The 17,213-nt window shown below is 38.7% G+C and overlaps 1 protein-coding gene across 1 annotated transcript; it reads right to left on the bottom strand.

Annotated features, from left to right (window-relative positions):
• Positions 1–4,436: 4,436 nt before the first annotated feature.
• SNURF (SNRPN upstream open reading frame) lies at positions 4,437–16,531 on the bottom strand. Its single transcript, XM_069465821.1, has 3 exons — positions 16,445–16,531; positions 8,929–9,024; positions 4,437–4,542 (listed from the first exon to the last, which is right to left on the bottom strand). Exons 1-3 carry the CDS (start codon positions 16,456–16,458, stop codon positions 4,437–4,439), a joined length of 216 nt encoding a protein of 71 aa, XP_069321922.1. The 5' UTR covers positions 16,459–16,531.
• Positions 16,532–17,213: the final 682 nt, after the last annotated feature.

Below are 17,213 nucleotides of genomic sequence, written 5' to 3'. Positions count from 1 at the left end.
GTCCTTTAACATTAGTAACAACTGACTATGGTATCTAAATAATGCTTTAAGAGCACAGGAATGTCACTGGGGATACAATGCCTAGAATCCAATGGCCACAGATCCTATGTTTGTATATATAAAGATTTCAACAAAACTATCCAAATAAACAGACCACCTCCTTCTCATATAAATGCAGTTTCTGACCCAAACTAAAATGACTAAGTTCAAGGCTGGTAACTTACGTTATAAATATTCACAGGGTTTTTTATATAGCAGTATAAACGCTTAGTGTGCATGTGTCTCGTGGCAATTTCCATCTCTATTTCATTATATCTATTAGGACTTGGGTCTTTCAGCTATTCACAGAGACAAAGTAGATCAGTTGCTGCCTAGAAATAGGGAGTGACTGTAAATGAGCATGAGAACATTTGTATGGCCCCAGTAAGAGATCTTACTGGGGCCATACAAATGTTCTCAGAATAGCTTGTGACAATTACTACAGTTACGTAAATTTATTTAAATGACTGATTCATGTACTTCAAATTAGTGGACTTCATGGCATGACAACTATAAGTCAATAACACTGTTTTTAAAGAGTAACTTCAAATAACATGCAGAGTTCTCAAGATGGTTTTTATATTGCCATTCATTGGTGGAGAAAAGTGAACAAAAAACAAGGCAAGCTCTGCTTCATACTCAGCAAAGCACATGGCATTTAAAAATTAACAGAACTGGCCGGGCACGGTGGCTCATGCCTACAATTCTAGCACTCTGGGAGGCCAAGGTGGGAGAATTGCTTGAGGCCAGGAGTTCTATACCAGCCTAAGCAACATGGCAAAGACCACATCTCTATAGAAAAATTAGGAGTGGTGGTGCATGCCTGTAGTCCTAGCTGCTTAGCTGGGGAAGCTGGGACAGAATGATTGCTTGAACCCAAGAGTTTGAGGTCGCAGTGAGCTATGATGATGCCACTCCCCTTCAGCGTGGGTCACAGAGCGAGACCCTGTCTTTAAAAAAAAATAGGAAATAGCATTTATAAACTTCTTTCTAGAAAGTTTAAAGTTCAGAGACAAAGCTTTTACCTTCAGGTACCAAAAGATTTGAGAGTACAGATTTCCCCATCCAGCCTCAGTTTCAAATGTTCTACACCATTAGATATTTAGGTGAACACACACCTATCAGTCCTGGTGCCTAGATTTTTGATGTAGGAATCCAACAGATCTATACAAGATATCTTTGTATAGGGTTAGAGTAACAAGCAAAGGACACAGAGTGTCCTGTGTCTGTCCACCATCCAAACTATTTGAGGCTCACTAATCCACCCCATATCCACTATGTTTTCTATCCAGCAATTAAGTATGAAAAGACATCTGGGGATTTGATCATGGCCTAAAGAACTGAAGACCTAGAAGTGGGGCATGGATATGTTATATATATAATATATACATAAAATAATCTATATAAATAGAAGAGACATATGTTTCACTCAAAATTTCAAATAAGGGTTGACTGCCCAGAGAGATTAAAAGAGGATTCCCTTGAGACAGATTTGAAATTTAGAAAGTTTTCTCTCATCGCTAATTTTAGCACACCATGATCATGAAGCCTTCTGAGGGAAAGCAGAAAACAAATCACTTTGTAGGATTACCAAAATTATCTCTACAGCACAAGAGAATAAAATGCTTCCTGAGACACAGGAGAGAAAGAGCTGCAACATTACACAGCACTGATGGAGGAACACTCATGGTGTATCTTCTCAAAGGCCACATAAGCAAAAAAACGATCTGAGATCTCTTACACAAACAAGTACTCAAATTTTAGTAAAGTGTAGACTTTCAAATGGTTAAACAGCATAAAAATGTAAACCTACCTTAAATCAAAAGTAAAATAAACAGACTTGGTCAAGGCACTTAAAACAAATTGAGAGATCATGGAATAACAGTATTGCATTAATGTTCATTCAAATCTGTTAAAATTTAAAATGCTCCATAAAAATACTCCATAGGAAAATGTGCAAAAATGATTAGCAATTAAGTAACAGGAGAAAACTAAACAGAAAAATATTAATTAAAAAAACAATGCTAATTAAAACCACAAGAAAAAATTTTTCCTTTAATGGAAATGTTTAACCAAAATGAAACAGAACACAAGGGGTAGTACTGAAAAACTAATGGTCTATTCATTTTTAATGGCAATCAACACTTCTTGTGATGCTTATAGAAAGTTATATAACCAAATATCTAAGAGTCGGCTAGGCATGGTGGCTCACACCTGTAATCCTAGCAGAAGGATAGCTTGAGCTCAGGAATTTGACACCAGCCTGAGCAAGAGTGAGAACCTGTCTCTACCAAAAAGAAAAAGAAAAAGGAAAAAAAATATATACAAAACATCAAAATATCTAAGATTCATACTAATATTTATAACCTGCATCCCAAATGGGTAAGTATGCAATAATTATCTTACTAAATTTTTAGGTAACAAATAAAAATAGAACATTCATAACATAATGGTATACATTCCCATTTTTCCTGGCTCTCATGTGCCTTAAAATTTAATAATGAAAGAGGAAAGGTATCAATTGTTAAAACATCTTTAAAAACTACCCTGTATATCAGACTTTAAAATGATTCTTACACCTCTCCCTTGCTCCATAAATTCATCTGGTACTCTATCCTGTAATGTATATTTTATATACACTTCTTCTGTAACCCTTTTTTCACCACTTTCTGTAGCATCACCACCACCCTCATTGGTCCCACCTTGATGTTTTCTACTTTGAAACAGGTTCTCTAAAACAAAGGCAGCCAACCTTTTCTTTAAAGGTGCAAGGTATTAAATCTATGCCTCTCATTTGATCTGTCACTGGAGCACAAATGCACCCATAGACCACACGTAAATAAATGAACATGGTTGTGTTCCAATAAAATTTTATTTACAAAACAAGTACCATGCCAAATATTCTATCAATCCCTGCTCTAAAGAAATCCTAGTAACTAGTACTATTTAGGTCAAACTAGCAATTGAGACTAGAATAAATCAGAATTTAAATATAAGAAATTCAGATGATCCTACTTATAGATCATAATTTATAATCTAAATAATATTATACTTAGAAATGTTTAAGACTTTGAACTGAATTGAGAAGCCAAAACATTTCTGGGTTAAAAAATCAATTATACACACCTATTCATTGACAAATGCCCTTACTCTGGGGAACAGCTGGAGGCAATGATCAGATTTCATTGTCTAGCTGCAACCAAGTCCATGCAATTACTAGAGAAAGCTGAGTATAAAGGGCTCAACTAGGGAGTATTTCTCAGAAATTTTCTGTTTTTCTTCTTAGATTTAAACTCAAAATGGTGACCTAATTAATTCAAGTTAAGAGGTGGCAATATTTCAAAAACAGAAATAAAGAAAATCTGTAAGATAACTCATCCATAAAACCTCTTCCTCTCTTATTTTCTAAAAAAGTATATAATAAACATTCAAGAATTAGGGCATTATAATCTTAAAATTAAAAAAGGAAAAATCATGGAAAAACACGAAGTACTAAATCAAAATCAACTTTTCACTGATTTTTTCCTAAAAAATGAAAGCAATCAACATAAAAAGACAGACTAAATAAATCTACATCCCATTAAAAAATGATGGATAGTATCTTTATTACATTGCTGATTCAAATGGAAATACATTGGTAAAACAGAAAAGTGAGAAAAAGACAAAATAATAAAAAGGAATTAGTAAATAAGCATGAGAAATATTTAGATTCTCTAACACTCACTGCTAATGAATGTGATGTATATTTATAATTCAGTAGGCATAAATGATATTCTAATTGAAATAGCAAATGTTGGTGAAAGTATATTATAATTGGCACATTATTTTTTGAAGGCAATGAAAACTAATACAATACTTTGCAATTCAATTTAGAAAATGTATTTTGAATCCATTTACTTTCACACATGCATATCTGAAAAAATTATCCTGCCAAACGTTTTATGCAAAACTATTCACTCAATCTTTGTTCAAACTAGCAGCAGGGAAAAAAAAAAATCAAGTCTCCCATAAAGGTAAATTATAAAACATTCACTACCACGATATTCCACATACATTTATAATGAAATATTTTTTTACATCATATAAAAGTGAAAATCAATGTAAAATAAAATATGAATAAAACTACCTAAAATGCATGAACTACAAAATGTGGATGCAATACAGAAACAATGACAAAAGTGTCGGGAAAATTAATGACCTGCTTTTATTTTTTTTAATTTTATGCAATGTGCTTATTGCATGAAAATTTTAAGGATAAAGAATGTAATGTGCCCCTGATAATTTAGTAAGCCCCAAACACCCTATTCTTTAATGGTTTCTTTATTCTTGATCATTACTTCATCAGCTCTAACCTGGTTTTTGCTTGGAATCAGCTTCCTTGCTGTTCCAGTACTGCTTTAACCACCTCTTGGTGTCTCAGCTAAGAATGCCTGTCTCAGTTCAGCCTGGAAATCCACCACAGGTGCTTGCTGCTGCTGAGAACGCCTTGGGTACAACTGACACCTAGGACAAGAGCACAATATATACAAATAATAAATAGACATTTCTGTTTACAGGTAACCTGATAAAACAAAATGAAGAGACCCTTACATTTAAGAAGATCCACCTTTAGGATCAGAGTATATCATCACCTTATGTGGAAACAATAAAACAAAACAGGAGTCCTTGTACACAGATGTGCAAGGAAGTAGTGGACGTTTACCATTTCCAAACAACTAAAAACCCAAGAGCTGTTAGCCCTATAGAAACATTATCAGTATCATATACACTCCCTCACTTTCCAAACATCCTATGTGAAACAATCCTTTCTCCCTTGGGGAAGGGATTTGCTAAAGCTTTTTCAATGAGATGTTAAGGCTGTCATTCATACTGATCTCCTGAAAAGTAACTACCTGAAACAAGGAACTTCCAGGGCCAAGGCTGTTTAAGAACTCTGAAACTATGTAAACCAACCAACTATTAGTAACAGGGAATTCCAGAGAAAAGCCCTCAACATATACCTATGAATCAGTAACCTGGATGTAAAATCCGATCATGAACATGAAGAGATAAAGGAAACTGCATTTACTCTGGGCAGGGGGGCATCACTAACAATTCTGCCCTTATTGATAAATAAGGGGCCAGGCGTGGTGGCTTGTGCCTGTAATCCTAGCACTCTGGGAGGCCGAGGTGGGAGGACAGCTCAAGGTCAGGAGTTCGAGACCAGCCTGAGCAAGAGTGAGAACCCGTCTCTACTAAAAATAGAAAGAAATTAGCTGGACAACTAAAATTATATATAGAAAAAATTAGCCGGGCATGGTGGCGCATGCCTGTAGTCCCAGCTACTCGGAAGGCTGAGGCAGAAGGATTGCTTGAGACCAGAAGTTTGAGATTGCTGTGAGCTAGGCTGACACCATGGCACTCTAGCCCTGGCAACACAGTGAGACTCTGTCTCAAAAAAAAAAAAAAAAAAAAAAAAGAAGATAACTAAGGACTTGGAAATAGGACCCTTTTCTGCAGTTATTCAAAAACACTTTTATCATGCTTTTGTATAATAAAGAACTAATCTAGCTAGCCTTTGTCTCTGGTTCCTAGAATGTAATCAGTAAATACTTAGAATTTACCAAGTGATAGGAGTGTCTTAGTTATTCAAGGTAGGTCCCTAGGATCACACCTGAATTTATGCTAATGAGATGACTCAGAATAGGCTACAAAAACCACAGAAGACTAAAGAGTAAGGGTTAGGGCTCTCAGCCAGATCTTCTGAGAAGGTATGAGAGCTAGATGAGTTCAATCGCATGGCCAATGATTCAATCATGTCTACATAATGAAACCAGAACAAAACCCCTGGACATCCAAAGCTCGGTGAGCTTCTTGGTTGGTGATATCCACTGATGTGCAGGTAATGCATGCAAGGACAGGGACACTTGGAACCCTCCCACATCTTGCTTTATGAGTCTGTTCATTTGTATCCTTTAATAGTAAAACTAATAAGCATAAGCACTTTCCTGAGTTCTGTGAGTCATTTTAACAAAGTATAAAACCTAAGAGGGTCACAGGAACCCCAGAATCTATAACCAGCTGGTCAGAAGTGTGGGTGTCGTGGGAACCCTGGAGCTTGCATTTGGTGCCTGCACTGAGGAGAATCTTATGGAGAGACTATGCATTTAATCTGTGAAATCCTCACTAACTCCAGGTAGTTAACATCAGAATTGCATTACACATACCTTTAAATCTTCATACTCCTTAATGAAAAATAAAATCTTAGTTTGGGCATTCTACATTCCAACCTCTTTGTTAGTGAATGGCAACTGTCTCTAATCTAATAAAATCCTAAAAAGTGTTTCAAAGAAAAAATCTGCTTCTTTAAACTTGTCTTGACAGAATTTCCTATTGCAGTGTCCCTCTGGGGTTTAACCTACAACCCAACAGAAGACTAAGAAAAGACTGAGAAAGTAAGATGCACCCTATACATAATTTAATAAATAAAATGTAGAATGTTGATTTGGAAAGACATTTGAAGGTGTGCATAAAATAGATTAAGAAGACTCTACAGACCCATTTTCTAATTTCCCTTAAAAGCCGGACTGAGGTGGGTGGTGGGGAGAGGGGATGGGTGTATACCTACATGGTGAGTGCATTGCGCACCATCTGGGTAATGGGCACACTTGAATGTTCTGACTCAGGGGGATGGGGGGTGGGGGAGGGGATGGGGTTATAACTATATGATGAGTGCAATGTGCCCTGTCTGGGGAATGGACACGCTTGAAGTTCTGACTCAGGGGGATGGGCGGGACATAGGCAATATATATATAACCCAAACTTTTGTACCCCCATAATAAGCTGAAATAAAAAATGTTTCTAAAAAAAAAAAAAAACCACAATACATCAAAAAACAGGGGTGACATCCAGCCATAAATTCCAGGAGTAGAAAAAAAATCAATGAAAAGAATCAATCAATAAATGAATTTCTATTAATATTCATTGTTGGTTTGTAGAATATTTTGCTTGCATCTCATGTTGACTTTTATTTAATTTTGCTTTGAATTTTCTGGAAAGAATACTAATGATAAACCTTTATTTATCTTTAGGGCCAGTACTATCCACACAACTCCTCCAGTAAGATTGACTCCCAGTACTTATGGTTTGGGAGAAAGTGGGAGATGAATGGATAAACATTAAACATTCATAGTAAAACACAAATAATGTAACTAGTAAGTATCCCAATTCTGAGAATTCTGAGCACATGAACCACATGTTCATGTGGAGGGCCTTTCAATCCTGCTTACCTGTTTCTATAATGCACTCTCTCTCAAAATGAAGAGGCACAAGTGGGGAAATTATACTATATCCCTAACTCAACACTCCCCTCAGATCCTTCCCCCAATTCAAGACCTTGCTATTTATACACAATATATATATAGTGGAGGACAGAAAAATTCAACTTATTTATTCTTCAAAAGTATCTTAATGTTTCCATAGAAATGGACAAGACAGACACCTAAAGAAGGCTTACCTCATCCCAAAACAAGATGAGGATGACATCACCTGTTGTTTTTAGTCCACATTGATGCTGTATAGGATGAAAGCTCTTAACAAAATATGATAAACATGATAGGAACTTCACCCACTAATGCAATCTTCCCCTGAGGAACAATACCCCAACCCTACCTCCACCACAATCTCCAAACTATCTCTTGAAACTCTGGGAATACCAATGGCACTTTTAAAAACCTTGGAGCTGGGTGCGATGACTCATGGGAAGCTGAAATAGGAGGGTCGCTTGAGCCCAGGAGTTGGTGGTTACAGTGTATGACAGGGCCACTGCACTCCAGGCTTGGCAACAGAGAAAGACCTTGTCTCCAAAAATTTAATTAATTAATTAAGTTAAAGCCTTGGAGTTAAAAAAGACTGAAAGGAGAAAAAGATATTATAATACCATATCACATAAAATGCATAATAAAATAGCATATTATAAAAAATAAATTATATTACCCAAAATATCTATAAAGTACTTATCAATAAAACATATAAATGATATAAACAAAACATTTATAAAATGTCCCTTTCAAAGAAATTCTGAAAATGTAATTAAATAATAACACCAAGAGTTTATAAAGAAAACCTAAATAGGAATAAATCTTTACCCTCACCAGTAATTTAAAATGTGCCAGTATTTACAATTTTTTTCACATACAAAATGAGCATATAAAAAACAAGACTAGAAATGCTACCCACTTTACACCATGAGGAAAAAACTTTAAATATGCAAAAGTGAAATAAAATAATTAGTATCAACACACTGCAATTTCAAGGTGACCATTCTTATCTTCATTGTTAATAGCCGAGAAATGCAAACAAACTAAATATCCAACAGCGGGCTAATGATTAAAATAATTATGTTATTATACCACCCATATTCTGTAATGTGTAACATAATGTAAAATTATATGCACTAATATGGAAATATTCCCCATATCACATATTGTTACAATGCATATGACATATAGCACAGTGTCATACATGCAAACAAATCTCAAATGTGTCCCACCTCCTTCCTTCCTCTCTCCCCCTATCAGACACAGACACACACAAACACACACACACACAATAATAGCAGAAATAACTTAAGTATGCATATGTTGAAGGATAAATACAGAATTTTATAAAGAAAAAAACCCACTTACACATGTATGTGAGAAAAGACAAAAATACTAGTATTTTAAGAGTTTGAATTACATTTGAAAAACACAAACAAGGATTTCATTACTTTTTTCCTGTGTCTTTTTTATTATATACATGTGCTATTCAATTAATTAAGTCAATTTTAATCCCCTCATTGCATGATACTTTGTTCCATCTGAAACAGGCTTCTGACCTGAACTGGTCCTCAGCCCAAACTGTACTCACTCTTGGTTGCTCAGTGAGGCTGTCCTTCTGCGTTTGACTTGGACTTCCACCTCTGGCACGTGCTGTTCTGTAGTCCGTCTCAAGTGCAAGCGATCCCTGAAACAGAAAGATTTGGTTTATAGACTTCATCAATATATGAAACAACTGTTTAAAGGTTTTAAACTGTTTAAAGGTATTAACGTTACATTTAATATAACGGTCTTTTAAAAGTATCTATAATCTAATTAAAACAAGTTATGATTAAAACATTAGAAGATCTTTATCTTCCAGTCAGGATCTATGCTACAACCAGTTTTTCCTTTTAAGAGCCCATCACAGAGACATACATACACACACAAACACATACACAACATAACACCACTGCCTACTCACACTTCCCCCTAAAAATAGCAAAGCTGATTCTAAAAATGATTTTGGAAAATATTTTTTGGAAGATAATAGAGAGATCCTTTTGTACAGTAGGATGGTAGAGCATAAAGTTTAAATTACAAAATATCTACTTTATTTTTTTTTCTAGTTTAACCAATGACATATATTCTTTTTTTTTTTTTTATTTCATCTTATTGTTATGGGGGATACAGAATTGCAGGTTACATACGTTGCCCATGTACCACCTTTCCCCCCAAGTCAGAGCTCCAGGCGTGTCTGTTCCCCAGATAGTGCGCGTTGCACCCATCATGTAGGTATATATCCCTCCCTTCCCCACCCCCCCCTTCCCGAGTCAGCACCTTCAAGTGTTACCATTCCCCAAACGGTGCGCAATGCACTCATTGTGTAGGCATACACCCATCCCTTCCCCCACCCCCCACCTCAGTCTGATATCCGATTGGTGTCGTTCCCAGATGTGTATTTAGGTGATGATCAGGGAAAAATATCTACTTTAAAAACCTCATGTGAAAATGCTGCTTTCTTACAATTTCCAAAAGAAAAAAAATATAAGAACTATTTAGGTGAAAAACTATCAACTTAGCAAAAACGTATATTAATATACATATACCAGTACACATACACAAACACACACACCCCCACCAGGTTATATCTGCACTGCAGAACACCTCACAAAATGGCTGCTCAAGGGAACTGAGCATGAACCACCCCCCACAACTTGGGCTGGCCATGTTAGAGTCTGCAGAAACCACTTAAACCTGCAATTTAAAAATGCTAAGTGAGAAAGAAGAAAAAGTCTTTCAGAAAATGATGCAAGTAATGTTTCAAAGGCAGAATTAAAAGGACACATTCCAAAAGCTAATTCTTTGAACCCTAGCTATTTTAAAGCCATGTTAGATTAAGATTAGTAAAATAGCTTACTAATAACTAAATAGCTTGCTTTATTCCTTCAAGAATTTAAATGTGGGGGGTGGGGGAGGGGATGGGGGTATGCCTACACAATGAGTGCATTGCGCACCGTTTGGGGAATGGTAACACTTGAAGGTGCTGACTCGGGAAGGGGGGTTGGGGAAGGGAGGGATATATACCTACATGATGGGTGCAACACGCACTACCTGGGGAACAGACACGCCTGGAGCTCTGACTTGGGGGGAAAGGCGGTACATGGGCAACGTATGTAACCTGCAATTCTGTATCCCCCATAACAATAAGATGAAATAAAAAAAAAAAAGAATTTAAATGTTCTAAACAAGTCATATAAAATGATTTAAAAATCCAATATATATATTAAATTTATTAATGATAAAATTTTATGCATTTTTTGCTTTCTGTTATTCTTTTTTATGACCTTTGATGAGGCAATGGTCTCTTAAATATGACACCTAAAGTACAAGTAGTGTAAGAAATACATTGATAAGCTGGATCTCATCAAAAGTAAAAACAAAAGTCCTTCCTCCAAAAAACACTAAGAAAGTAAAGACAACTAGCAGAATAGGAGAAAATATTTGCAAACCATATAGTCTTAGCATCCAAAACAAACAAAAAGTAACTACAAAAAAAGGGGAGGAAAGAAACTTTTGGAGGTGATGGATAAGTTTATGTCACTTACTGTGATAATGGTTCCAAAGGTCTATACTTCTCTCCTAACACAATTTGTAACACTAAGTGTATATAGCATTTTGTATGTAAATCATACCTTAATAAAGTTTTTTTAAATCTTGTATTTGAAATATGTAAAGAACTCTTACAATTCAACAATAAAAAGACAAAACCTATTTTTAAAATGGGTAAAGGAATACCCAGTTCTCCAACCATATACAAATGGCCAGAAAGCACCTCAAAAGATGCTCAATATCATTAGTCATCAGAGAAATACAAATCAAAACCACAGTAAGATACTACCTGACACCACAGAAGTTGGGGAGGATGTGGACAAACTGCTAGTGGGACTGTAAAATGGATAGCTTCTAGCACTTCTTTGAAATGTTAACTACGAATTTAACACATGACCCAGCCACTCCACTCCCACTTAGAATGATATTAAAATACATAAACTTGTACATGTCCCTAGTAGCATTATTCATAATTCCCAAAAAGTGGAAATAACTCAAATGTCTATTAACTGATGAATGGATAAAATATGTTGTAGTATGGTATATCCATACAAAGGAAAGTCATTCAGACATAAAAAGAAATGAAGGCCAGGCGCGGTGGCTCACGCCTGTAATCCTAGCACTCTGGGAGGCCGAGGTGGGCGGATCGTTTGAGCTCAGGAGTTCGAGACCAGCCTGAGCAAGAGCGAGACCCCATCTCTACTAAAAATAGAAAGAAATTATATGGACAGCTAAAAATATATATAGAAAAAATTAGCCGGGCATAGTGGTGCATGCCTGTAGTCCCAGCTACTCGGGAGGCGGAGGCAGGAGGATCGCTTGAGCCCAGGAGTTTGAGGTTGCTGTGAGCTAGGCTGACGCCACAGCACTCACTCTAGCCCGGGCAACAGAGTGAGACTCTGTCTCAAAAAAAAAAATAAATAAATAAATGAAGTAGTGATTCATGCTACAACATAATGGTGAATACATAAATGTAGTTGATAATATAATAATTATATTAATTTAATACAATAAAAGGAACTATCAAGATCATAATTAATCTAATATTGCATAATTGCAAACACTACCAAAAAAAAATCTTCAGTTCCTTTACCCCTTCAGCAGCAATAGCTCAGGACAAAAGGTCAGAGTACAGTTAAGCAAACAGCCATCATACAAAAATTTATTTGTTCAATTTTCTGAATCTACTTATTTTTAAACTACATACAAAAATCATCTATGAGCCTTTTTATCAAAATATTGACGTTTCCCAAATGTTCTTGATACATTCACATACCCACACTTATTTATAATCTTACTAGCTGCATTCCCAACCCAGAGACCAACATGTCAGAAAATTAAGCATTTAAGGGGAAAAATTTAGTTAACATGTACAATGTTAATTTTTTGCTCTAATATCACTTTTATGAAAAGATATAATAACACCTGGGAATATACTTAAAAGCAAAAAACAATGGGATACTACAATATTGTTCCTAAATGCTTCACTTTCTATAAAATAATATGCTTTATGTCAAAAACCAACTTAATAAAAATTCAACTAATATGTTAGGAATTAATTTTTTTTTAAACCAAACAGTTAATGTAAGATACTGCCAGTCTACACCCCCAAAACAAGAAAAATCAGTGCCTCCTAAACAATACCTGGGGAGAATCACCAAAAACAGAATTCTGGATAGGTGCAATGGCTCATGCCCATAATCCTAGCATTCTGGGAGTAAGCCAAGGTGGGAGGACTGCTTGAAGCTAGAAGTTCTACCCCAGCCTGAGCAACATAATGAGACCCTATAGACCTTGTCTCTTAAAAAAAAAAAAATTAGAAAAATTAGCCTGGCATGATGGAGGATGCCAGTATTCCCAGCTACTTGGGAGCCTGACCCAGAAGGATTGCTTCAGACCAGGAGTTCAAGTCCAGTCCAGCCTGGGGCAACATAGAGAGATTCCATCTCTTGAAAAAAGAAAAAGAAAGAAAGAAGAATTGAGTCAACTGCTTTAACCAGTAACAACTTTCATTCAAGCTTTCTGGCACTGGGACACAAAGTAGAGGAGAGAGAGAGGACCAGTGATAGTCCCACAGGGAGCAAAGAAGATTTTTAAAGACCTCACCGTCTCAGCTGTGTGAAGGGCAGCACTCATAACCTGCTTACTTCAAGGATTCTTCCTAGTAATAGCTACATGAACAGAGTGCAGTGACAAATATAAGAAATTAACTTAGAAGCTTTAACATCTTAAAAGTGAAATTTGTTGGAACACTTTAAAAAATTATTCATTAGTAAAAGAAAGAGGGTAAGAGAGAAATAAAGATGCAGAATAACCATAAGTGGGGGAAATATTTCAGAAATAAAACAATTGTCAGAATAGGGCAATCAAGATAATGTATAACAAATTATGTCAATACACCCAAACCAGATACCACCCTGCCTCAGGGGAAAACAGAAAGGTCTTTCCTTCCTTCTCTAAATTATAGGAAGGGCTTGCACTCCCCATTTTCAAAAAGCCCTAGTACTGAGCCAGTTCACAGGGTAGGACAGAGACCCTGAAAGTTCATGAGGCATTTCCAAAGAGATCGGCCATATTGGGATCCTGAGCCTGAGTGAAAATCTACAAAATGGCGGACCAGGATATCAGCTTGCAAATAGTCAAATAATTAGAAATTAAACCAAAATACATTTGAGGCAGTATCTTCATACAAGCAGGGACAAAAATGGGTAAGTGATAAACATCACACAAAATCCCACAACTTTTATTTCTAAAACTACACAGAAAGAGACAATTCGAGAACTAAGTTTTTCAAGCTTTCAAGCTTCTTTTCATTAATTACAACTCAGCACAACCAGACATAATGGTTATAAGAGACAAAAAGTAAAAATAAAAAGGCAAACATTAAAATCCTGCAAAGGAAAACAAAATCCTTAACGTAAAATGCTTAGGAAAAAAATTATTGGAATACAGAAATCCAGCTACTTCATTCACTATCCTTTCTCACCAAGTTTTCATAGTAGCTCCAACTTGATAAATGATCAAAAGCATTAATTTAAAAATTCAACTAAAGGCAGTAACTCCAAACCAATAGGATTCTCCCCACATTTTGATTATCTTTTCTTCTCTTTATTAGACAAATGCAAATTTCTGCTTTCAGCTCCTGGAAGTCCGGCAGGGTCCAGTGTTTCACCCCTTCACCATGGCAGGACAGTAACCTGATCCCCTCACCCCTTATTTAAGAAAAGCATCGGCAGGGCGTGGTGATTCACGCCTATAATCCTAGCACTCTGGGAGGCGGAGGTGGGCAGATCGTTTGAGCTCAGAAGTTCAAGACCAGCCTGAGCAAGAGTGAGACTCAGTCTCTATTAAAATAGAAAGAAATTAGCTGGACAACTAAAAATATAAAGAAAAAATTAGCCCAGCATAGTGGCACATGCCTGTAGTCCCAGTTACCCGGGAGGCTGAAGCAGAAGGATCACTTGAGCCCAGGAGTCTGAGGCTGCTGTGAGCTAGGCTAACACCACTACACTCTAGCCTGGGCAACAGAGTGAGACTCTGTCTCAAAAAAAAAAAAAGGAAAGCATCTATGCTTTCCGTGGTGGGCCCAAACGGAATATCCTAGGATTAAGAAGGATAACTGGCTTTCAATGGTGATGTAAATGTTAATTTATCAAATCTACAAAGTGAGAATCAAAGGCAACAGGAAGGAGAGTTAAATAACGGGTTACTGAGTCCATTCTGAAAATGGAGAATTAGATTATGCACAATACAACCAAGGGGGAATCTAGAAAAACAAAAATGTAGGATTTTCTAGAGAACTAGAAAACAAATTTAAACTCTCTACCAGTGATGGAGGCTGCCTGAAACAACACAGCAGGTCCTGGGGTGGCTGCACATTTGTTAACCTCCACACCCCCACCACTCCAGGCCACTGCAGAACTGAAAAGCGCAGTGCAGCTGACATCCCACAAAAGCAGGGGCTGTACAAATCCCTGGCCACTCTCTCATGCCGCTCCTGTCCTCCACTGCCGAAATATGGGGAGTGGGCAGCTGCCAAGCCAGCTGCGCAAAGCCTGTGCCAACCCATCTCCTTCCCTACTCCCCTTCCCCCTTCCACAGTGCCACATCCGGAAAGGAGCAGCTGCTGTAGCAGCCAGGTGAAGGGATGGCTGCCATCTCTTCCAGGCAGAGACTGCAAACCCCCCTCCCCGCTGGCCACCCTACCAGGGGCGGAGACTGCTGTCACCATGCTGCGTCTGCGCACCCTGTACCCTTCTCGATCGTGGCACTTTGGAGAGGGCGGCAGCCACCCACTCAAGCCAGCCTCCTCTCCTCACCACTGCACCTTGGAGAGGGTGTGGCTGAAATTCCAACACTGCAGAAGCTTGGCAGACCAACACAGTGCCCCCCTCCCCACCAGAAGCTTTGTGAGGAGGGGGCGACCGCTCCCACACTGCCACGCCTGCGCAGACCTTTGCTGCTGCGGTGGCGGCCATCTTTTGGGGTGCTGCACAATGGCTGTAACGCGGAACGGACCCCTGTACTAAACCCAGAAAGCCTTCAAACACCCGATTCCCAACGTAGGGGAAAACAATGGAAAACAAGAGTCCTCTCCACCATCACTTCGCATGTCTGTCAGGAGATCCATAAAAGCAATGTTTGCACATCATTTCCCTATCTTATAACATAGTGAGGAATCATAAAGGCGTAGAAAATACAAAGAAACCAAATATTACATTGCTTCATTTTAGGTGGACAGCTAAAAAAAAAAAAAAAAAAAAAAAGCACAATCACCACAATATGCAAATAGATGGCCACTGCAAGTCAGAAAAATTACCGTTCTCACTTTTCTTTAAATAAAGGCTGTAGACTGCACTACTGCCTCTCCCCCAACCCCTCCCCACCACAGCTATCATTCCCCTGTCCTCTTGGACACCCCATAGGCCTCACCATCACTACCGCCACGCCGACTACCCCTCTTCCCGCCGAGGTCACCACTATGGAAACCCCTGACCACAGTCACGCCGTCACGCCCACATACTCCTCCAGACCGCTACCACAGCCTCCTCACCGAGGTCACTAGAACAAATCCCCCACCCCCGCGGTCACCCGATACACCCTCGCCCCACCGCACAGTGGTCACCCCACTGTACTGCCCCCACATCCCTGCATACACTCGATATACTCTCGCCCCACCACGCAGCGGTCACCCCACTGCCGCCATCATGCCGAAGACCCCTCCCGGCCGCAGTCACCTTGATTTGAAGGGCAAAGATCCACCCGCAAAAGAACCTGTTGCAATGGGATGGGACAGACTGCGGGACATGACACAAGGCGGGCAGAATACCACAGGGTAGGGATGGCAGAGTCCCCAAGTCTCCAAACCCTGTCAGATCTAGTCCGGAACAAAGGACTTTAGGGCCCGGAATCCCCTCTTTACACAATACTCTAAAACCTGAAAACGTGGAATATCTGATGAACAAAAATGACCGCTCCCCAAGTTATCTCTTCAGAAAAGCCACCACACAGCTAACCTTGCTCGCTCCATCGCGTCACTGACCGATCCTCAGGTTGAGGCGTCAGGCATCTCCTGCAGCAACCCCGCTCTGCGCAGGACTCGCCGCCTCAAAGGCAGACTTAGCACTTGCCCCAACCACGCATGTGCGCCAGACCTCACCTATGGCCGCGCATGCGCGATCGTTTGCCGCAGTGCAGGGGGCCCAGCATCTGCTCTGACCCGAATGACCTGGTGATAGGGGACTACTGGACCCCTAGCACCCATAGCACTGGCGCGTAGAGTGAGGGACTCCAGAAACCACCAGCAACTGGGGGTCAATGTATGCGTATACCTGTTTTTAAATATATATAAAATATTTAGGAAACCCTTCTTTTTATTTATTTATTTATTTATTTTTTTGATACAGAGTCTCACTCTTTTGCCCTGGCTAGGGTACCGTGGCGTCAGCCTACCTCACAGCAACCTCAGATTCCTGGGCTTAAGCAATCCTTCTGCCTCAGCCTCCCCAGTAGCTGGGACTACAGGCATGTGCCACCATGCCCGGCTACTTTTTTTCTATATATATTTTTAGCTGTCCAAATCATTTCTTTCTATTTTTAGTAGAGACGGGGTCTCGCTCTTGCTCAGGCTGGTCTCGAACTCCTGACCTCGAGCGATCCTCCCGCCTCGGCCTCCCAGAGTGCTAGGATTATAGGCGTGAGCCACTGTGCTGGCCAGGAAACCCTTCTTATTAATAGTTCCCCAAGAAATTTTTGCAGGTGTCACTGGCCAAGCAATCCTGATTT

This window comes from Eulemur rufifrons, chromosome 3 (genome assembly GCF_041146395.1).
Source record: "Eulemur rufifrons isolate Redbay chromosome 3, OSU_ERuf_1, whole genome shotgun sequence".
Taxonomy (NCBI): domain Eukaryota; kingdom Metazoa; phylum Chordata; class Mammalia; order Primates; family Lemuridae; genus Eulemur; species Eulemur rufifrons.
This window is presented reverse-complemented; position numbering and strand designations above follow the sequence as displayed.